At 35.4% G+C, this 7594-nt stretch overlaps 2 protein-coding genes across 3 annotated transcripts; one reads left to right on the plus strand and one right to left on the minus strand.

Annotated features, from left to right (window-relative positions):
- Nucleotides 1–742: 742 nt before the first annotated feature.
- Nucleotides 743–2884, plus strand: LOC113302229. Of its 2 annotated transcripts, XM_026551111.1 has the most exons (4): nt 743–893; nt 1562–1688; nt 1782–1854; nt 2412–2884. In XM_026551111.1, exons 1-4 carry the CDS (start codon nt 854–856, stop codon nt 2679–2681), a joined length of 510 nt encoding a protein of 169 aa, XP_026406896.1. In that variant the 5' UTR covers nt 743–853; the 3' UTR covers nt 2682–2884. The 2 variants fall into 2 exon arrangements, with proteins under 2 accessions (XP_026406896.1, XP_026406898.1); XM_026551113.1 differs by lacking the exon at nt 743–893 and having other exon boundaries at nt 1540–1688; nt 2412–2855.
- A 754-nt stretch (nt 2885–3638) lies between these two features.
- Nucleotides 3639–6810, minus strand: LOC113301736 (MOB kinase activator-like 1A). Its single transcript, XM_026550543.1, has 7 exons — nt 6656–6810; nt 5884–5932; nt 5082–5190; nt 4671–4764; nt 4306–4439; nt 3979–4142; nt 3639–3811 (listed from the first exon to the last, which is right to left on the minus strand). Exons 1-7 carry the CDS (start codon nt 6676–6678, stop codon nt 3737–3739), a joined length of 648 nt encoding a protein of 215 aa, XP_026406328.1. The 5' UTR covers nt 6679–6810; the 3' UTR covers nt 3639–3736.
- Nucleotides 6811–7594: the final 784 nt, after the last annotated feature.

A 7594-nucleotide genomic window follows, 5' to 3' on the forward strand; every position in this document is an offset into this window, starting at 1 on the left:
CATGGCAATAACTAAGGGTAAATAAGTGAAGTAAACTAGTCTTAACTAAGACTAGATGGAAAAGCTAACTGTGAGGGTACTTTTGAAAAGTTTTAAATGTCGGGAGTTTTATTTTTGTGGGGGTAAAAGAACTGGGATACTTTGTCAAAATTCTCAAAGCTTTTAATAAAAAATAGGTGCGCGTATGTACATTTCCGACAGTGGGTTTCACCGTGGAAAAAATGAGAAAAGAGACCTGACGGTAACTTTCACAATTTCAAATAGTACTCCCTCCGTCTCAACAAAAGAGTTACTTTTCTTTTTAAATTTAGTATCTACAAAAAAGATACTTTCATTTACAATAGGTTGAACATCCGAAATTATCCTTCCTCACAGTAATGATAATAGTGGCAATTGTGATAATTAAATGATTTTTTGAGGATTTTTGTTGAGAATGGTTTTGGAAATAAATTTAAAAAATTATTCTCTCGCATACTTTCCTTAAAAGTTGTGCAAATTAGAAAAGTAACTTTTCTCCTAAAACGGAGGGAGTACTATTTAGGCTTGTCGACATGATAATCCACAAATTGGTTTACGCATTTTTCCCCCATGATAACGTAGCGTATCTTCCGCCTTCGGCACGAGGGACAATAAGCCCGTCCCGTCCACTGTCTCTCAATCAGCAAATCCAAAGATTCCGAACTGCCAAGTTCCACGTTACGAGTTAGTCAACTATGGGTACCTCGTTGCCCGGTCTTTTTATTTTACAATTTTAATGATAATCTTACTCTGCTCGGGGATAGCAAAGCTTCTCTCCTCCTCCACTCAAGGGTAAGCTCGAAGTCTTTCCTTTCTTCATCTCTCTTACAGAAGTATGGGTCAAGTTTTGGGAGGTATCCATGACAAATTCGATGGTATTATTCAATCCGAATCCCGACGTTTTTTTTCTTTCTTTTCTATTTTCATTTTGTAGATGTAGTTGGATTATCAGTAGTTTTCTGTTGTTTACAATTTGATTTAGAACTTCGGACGAATCCAGATCAGTTAATTGATTCATGTGAGATTCTGGGTGTTCATGAAAACCTAATAAAATTATCATATTTGAGTATCTGATCCATTATGAAACCCTATGAGAAAGACTATGCCTGGGTATACATTCAGCTGAAGTTCAGTAGTTTTCTTTGTTAGATGAATATGGCCTAGCAAAAGAGGTTGCTATTTACTTCTGTGTCTCATTTATATGTATATGTTTGATGAAACGAATACTAAATATTCTAATTAGAATGAGAATTTGACCAAAATTAGAAAGGAATGAAACTCAGGGTCGAGAACTAAGTTCCATCTATTGCTTTTTCATTAAAAACTGTCTGAAAAGATATTACTAGGAACGGACTTAATTGGTTATGTTGTTGGATAGTAAGATCCGAATGAAACGATAGTAACTCAGAGTAGATTGGACTTTGGAATTCTGATACTGAAATCTTATCGATCCGTCTATCAATTTCTCATAATTGAAAAAGGCTATGCATCTTGCATGGAGGTATGCTTCATTAGTGACTGATGGGTTTGATTCATTCTGCAGGTAAGAAATGGAAGCGTGCCCAACTACAAAAGATAACAGACAAAGTTTTTGATCGTTTTAGAGATGAGTCTGGAAAGGTCGAATTGACATTTGAAGAACTATATATTGCAGTCTTATTTATCTACAAGTGAGACCTTTTGTTTTCTCCCTCCTCGTAGTAAACAAGATTTACCGGCTTCTTAATGTGTGGATGTTGCTGAAATAGTTATGTTTTCTGCAGTGATCTTAACAAGCATTTGCCTGGACCCCATTTTGATCCCCCAACTAAAGTTCAGCTTAAAACTATGATGGAGGTATTTCTTTATACTATCATGATGGCTGATTATGAAATCCTAAACATCTTCTGAGATCTATCATAAGCTGCACTAACTAAGGGCGATGAGTTTTCGCTCTTGTGATTGACATTGCTTTAGCTTTATGACTCAGAGACTACAGAATTGAAATTTCATGTTAGCTGTGATCCATAGTTTTTCCGAGTAGTCCATACTAGATTATCATTGGAATGTTAGGGTTTCAAAACCACGTAACGACCGGTAACCGAGTAAGATTCATTTCATGGGTGTGACATGCACAAACAGAACCTTACCTTATGCTCGATGTTTCCAGGTATAGCATTAGGTAAACCATAATAGTGTCTTATGGGCGGAGATGTAAACTGTCAAACCCACCACCCTATTACCCAACCAATAGGATGATGAGTTAGTGGCATCGAGTGTGGGGTGAACAGAAAATTGAACTCTGTGCCAAAACCTGAAGGTTCATACAAAAACTTCTGCTTTTAATGTTTATTATCCACTGCCTGCTACTGCAATGCGTTTTATATTAATTCTTTTCTGTGATGATGTTGTAGAAATACGATATGAACCTCGATGGGGAACTCAACCACGAAGAGTTTACGAAGTTTGTTCAGAAATTGACAACAGATGCTCTGAAAGCGGTGAGCCAGGGTTTGATCATCTGTTTGGTTGCAGCACCAACAATAGCATTGTTGACAAAGAGGGCAACGGAAGGCGTCCCAGGTGTTGGAAAGGTGGTGCAGAAGGTTCCCAGTTCAATTTATGCGTCGATCGTTACTCTGGCAGTTGTTCTCATCCAAAAATCAGGCGAGCTTTCCGAATAGACCTTTTAAAATTTGCAGACTGCAGTCAATTGTTCCTTATTTCCACAGTTTGTAAATAAAGAGTGTTTAATATTTTGGGTTAGGTTTTTATACAACTAATAAAGGGGATATTTTTAAAACTACCATTTTAATTGATTATTGTTACTATAAGAAATATGTATAATTTGATAATCATGTTTATATTCTTTATGTATGTGTTTTAAAATGTTTTTCAACGGTATAAAGTTTACGAAAACCATGGTATAGTTTAAGAAATAAATCATTTCTAAGTTTTACTAGTTATTATCCATAACGGTATAACTGTAAAAAAAAAATACTTAAACATATTCCTTTTTTCACCTTATCTTAAGAATTGTGTAAACTACAACTAGCTAATCTAATTTGGGATGAAGGCAGTAGTATATTTCGATATTCATTTATCTGTTTTGCCATAGGGGAATTGACTGTACTCTATGAAACTGTATCCATTTTAGATGGCTGAGGTACAGGAATCTTGCATTGTATTAAGTGGCCATCAAAACCCAGATTAAGAAAGTCTTCAAATTTTATCCGATGTCCCCAAAGAGACGGCCAACGAGGATTCAATGTAAAATGTATGTGTATATATATATAAACATGAAACATAACACGGCGACGTACTCTATAGCAAAGACAACGAGGTTTCCAAGTCTCCAACACATGTCAACACTTTAGCAACAAGTCCACTATTTTAAGCAATGTGTACAATTCAGAAAAAAAGATAAAAAATTAAAAGAAAATAATTACTTCCTCGGTCCAATTTAGTTATAATGTAGGTTACTTAATAGTGGGACCGGGGACCGAGGTAGTATTATGCAAACCCAATATCAAACCTGCACTGCTCAAGGGCAAGTCCAATGGAGGCTTCAAATTGGTAATTTGACAATTTTGTAGCATATTTTAGTGGGACATAATAGGAATGAATTTACTGCAAGAGACTAGTAACGACAGTAAGTACTTTTATCATTCAATATAATCCAAATCACAGTTAAGTTTTCATACACTAAGTAAATAGTATAACATATTTCAATATCAGCTTAATAAGGAACAATAATGGATTCTATAAGCTCCTGGAGTGGAGCTAGCTCCTTCTTGTCGATTAATCCAAATTCCTGTATTGACCAAAAGAAATGCATCATTCAGAAGCCATGAGGATGTGGAGATATATTTAACAAATCTAGAAGAGCTCAAAATCTCAATTGGATGCCAATCAAAATTTTAAATTGGTATGTCGAATACAATAAAGGAAGGTATTAGGAAGTAGGTAAAGAGATCTTACACATGTAAACAGGATGAAATGCTTGAAGCAAGTATTGAGATGAGCCTCCTCTTTAAGACTCACAATCTTCTGAAAATGTGAATGATATATGTGGGCATACACACGGAACAGACGCTTGAATATCGTCTTTACAACGTCTCTAAAATTGGGAGGAAACGGTATTCCTAAAAAATCAAGAGTGAGCAAGCCAATATGAGACCCCAAACAAAATGATCAGTAGGCTAAAGATATCCCAAGTAAGTCTTGATAGCACTGTGTCTTCCATAGGATTCTGTTAGGTCCCAAAAAATTAATGGGGTAATTCTTTTAAACTGAAACTAAACGTACCAAGCTTTTGAGGAAATATGGATTCGTCATCAAGCTGAGCTTCAATCCAGTCCATTAAGTACTCAACATACTTCGGAGCAGATACTTCAATAGGCTTCTTTACTTGTACACCATCTGCCCATCTATACTCGTACCTGTAAAATTCCATTTCCACAAGGTCAGGAATGCGAAGTTCACAAACACAAATTATCATTAAAAGCAATCACAATCAGCGTAAGAACACACAATTGACAAAAGGAAATTCAGGAAAATGTAAGACGTTGTCAAACTTATTAGGGGGAGCTCATAAGGCACTTGTTTCTCTATCCTAAACTCTATGTACCTCTTATATAACTTAAATTCGATATCAGTGCAGTAAGCCATACTTGGGGCCTGCAGTCATCGTAGGACAATTCTCAGGTGTACAGAACTCAGTGAGGGTACCATAGAGCAGATTCACCTGGTTGAAGAAATCCACAGCTGAAAAATGAATCAACAATCATGCTTCAGCTAAGATTTTAATTATATAATGCCTTGCAACAAACATTGGGAAGAAAAGAATGATGCATTCCTTGTGCATAATTTTAAACAAAAGGATTTAATGCTCGCAGGGGTTAGCTTTCCAACAAACAGAACAACTTCAAAGAGTTAAGATACGCCACGTGAAGGATGGCCTTGCAGAGGGTGGCCTCTGGAGCTACTGTTGCACGAGGAATCATCCAAGTGCATTGACTCGAGGGCATATAACATCACACCTAAGGTAAGAATTTAGTAGTTTCCATCAAGGAGAATATTACTGTTTACTGCGAGCCATTCATTTGCATCCTCTCCTGGAGGAAGTCGTACGGCTTCCCTCAGATTCCCACTACCCAAGGTGGCATCGATGTGCTTTCTCAGTTGTGCACCCTGCAGAGGATCAAAGTGAAAATAAGCTCCAACAAACATAAGTTATGCTCTACAATGCTATATACAAGGTGATAAGGACGCTTGAAAGATGCTGCAATGATGATTTCTGTGTCGCTGTCAAATTATAATATCACTCAAAACATCAAGATAGATAATCCTATAGATACCCTTATTTTTGTACGAAAGGTTTCATTAAGTTTCATGTATAATATTATTGTTAATATACTATCTGTAACAATAATGCAAAACAAGTCATCTTTTTTCACCATGACAGAGGCTCTCCCACATACACAGTTAGCCAATTTACCAATCATTATAAATTGCTAAAGCCTGTTCTTCAAAAAACAAAAAACCTAAAGATCCTATATTTCTTCTAGGGTGACAAGATTTCCGAGGAACACACACCAAAAACAAAAAAAACCAATAGGGAACAGAGGAAAAATGTAGTTCTAAGACCCTATTTTATGTCAGTGATCAGCACAGCAGTAGTACTAAAGGTGGCATGATAAGAATGAGAATTTAACTGAAATAAAGCATTTCCAATGATAATTTAACAAACAAAACATTACCAAACCATGTACTCCTAAAACATAAGAAAAGTCCAGTTAAGAAATCAAAAATCTATGTGATCAGAACACATATGAACCACATCAGCTAGACAAGAAAGAAAGGAACGTGTCAATGAAATTGTACCTTACTCCCTGAAGGTGCACTCTTTTTCGGGCGAAATGTCCTCTGATTCCTGTTTACACATCAATATATATAAGCCTAATTGATGGAGCCAAAAACGACATATCAGAGATCAAATCCTGCAATTAAAATACAAATTTTCTCACGAATTCACCACTCTTAGGTAAGATATTCAGAATAATTATGCAACCCTCCCTTTGAAAATTTCTCACTTAAAACATCAAATGGCAACTCCATCTAATTGTATCATTTTTATTTCAATAATAAAAAATACAGCTAAACATAAGTAATAAGCAGAAAAAAAGTACGGATTCGAAGAAACAGGCAATTTTAGCATCTTGGGTTCTTACGATCCATTTTTTTACAACTCCGTAGAAGTGTCTACCACCAACAGACATGACCATGTATAAGTTCACAGTGTTTTTACCAAAATGCTACCAAATTTACATATACAAGCTGTGTACAACAACCACAATAAACATCATAAGTGAGTAATTATAATGCATAAATCTGTGAAGTATTAAATAAAATACTCCTAATTAATTGAATACCAAACAATTAAGTCGATCGTGCAAAACTAGAGTGTGACATCAATTAGAGCTACATATTCCGATCAGATAAAACAAAACCCCCGATCAGAATTTATAGATGAAAAACAATAGCTATACAAAGATTCAAATCAGCGAACACCCTAAACACCAAATCAAATAACAGATCTTAATCATATCGTTTTTCACACAAGATTTTGATTCAGAAAGATAATATTTTTAATTACCTGCCCAAACCAAAGAGACTCATGATGTAAAAAGAGAGAAACGATTGGGAGAATGCAAACGAGGGATTGGTTGAATCCGTTTATCTCAGGTAGACAGCGAGAGAGAAAGTGGAAGCACCAAGGTGGAAGTTAAAAAAGGTGGGGGTTTGTGAAGAAAAGGAAAAAACAAAAGAAAGCTGGTTTTTTTGGGCTGCTTTTTTTTCTTTTCCTTGAAGATCTACTGTCTAGAATTTGGTTAAGGGATGTCCTAATGTATGGTAATTTTGCCTTCCAATAATCTATCCAATTATCACTCCCGCTAGGCTCAAACCTTTTCCGAGTTTTTTTTATTAGTGAAAACTGCTATTAAACCCATTTTTCAGATTTTTTTCATCGTGAAACCTACGTGCGGAAAACTTCATGCAAGCACCCATTTGTTGAGTTAAAATTCCCCCACACACATATTTTCTAAAATTATTTCTTCGCTTCTTTTTCCTCGGTTTTTTTCTGTGTGACTTCCTTTTTCCTTTGTTTTCTCTTTCTTATGATTACTTATTTTTGCCGAGAGAACATGGTGAAATTAATCGAGGATAATCATGTTTTTGCCATTAAATGATAAGATTTTTAGAAGAAGATTCAAAGTGATTCCATTTTTAGGTTATAAGTCTGCGATCTTATTTCAATTTTCAATAAGTAGAGCTGATTCAATGGTTTTCTAGGTCGAATTCCATTTTTTTTGCGTGAAGTTATTATGATTTCTTAACCTTTCGATTTGGTTTTCCTGAGGTTATTGAGAATAAACCATATTTGTTTGATACTATAATTATGATTTGGAGAACTGGGGTTTATGAGAAATTAAAGTTAGGTTTGAATAAAGACAATGGTCGTGGTGGGTGTATGGATGTATATGTGGTGTCCTGAATTTGTGATTTGAGTTACAGAGAAGACGGTAAGTAACAT

This window comes from Papaver somniferum, chromosome 8 (assembly GCF_003573695.1).
Source record: "Papaver somniferum cultivar HN1 chromosome 8, ASM357369v1, whole genome shotgun sequence".
NCBI classification, from domain to species: domain Eukaryota; kingdom Viridiplantae; phylum Streptophyta; class Magnoliopsida; order Ranunculales; family Papaveraceae; genus Papaver; species Papaver somniferum.

What these genes read in the sequence shown, in the direction of transcription:
- LOC113302229 (XM_026551111.1), top strand. Translation starts at nt 854, where the DNA reads ATGGGTCAAGTTTTGGGAGGTATCCATGACAAATTCGATG. An exon ending in TATCCATGACAAATTCGATG is followed by an intron (nt 894 to 1,561) that starts GTATTATTCAAT and finishes TTCATTCTGCAG; the next exon opens with GTAAGAAATGGAAGCGTGCC. An exon ending in GCAGTCTTATTTATCTACAA is followed by an intron (nt 1,689 to 1,781) that starts GTGAGACCTTTT and finishes TGTTTTCTGCAG; the next exon opens with TGATCTTAACAAGCATTTGC.
- LOC113301736 (XM_026550543.1), bottom strand. Translation starts at nt 6,678, where the DNA reads ATGAGTCTCTTTGGTTTGGGCAG. An exon ending in GTGCACCTTCAGGGAGTAAG is followed by an intron (nt 5,191 to 5,883) that starts GTACAATTTCAT and finishes GATCCTCTGCAG; the next exon opens with GGTGCACAACTGAGAAAGCA. An exon ending in ACGATGACTGCAGGCCCCAA is followed by an intron (nt 4,440 to 4,670) that starts GTATGGCTTACT and finishes GGAATTTTACAG; the next exon opens with GTACGAGTATAGATGGGCAG.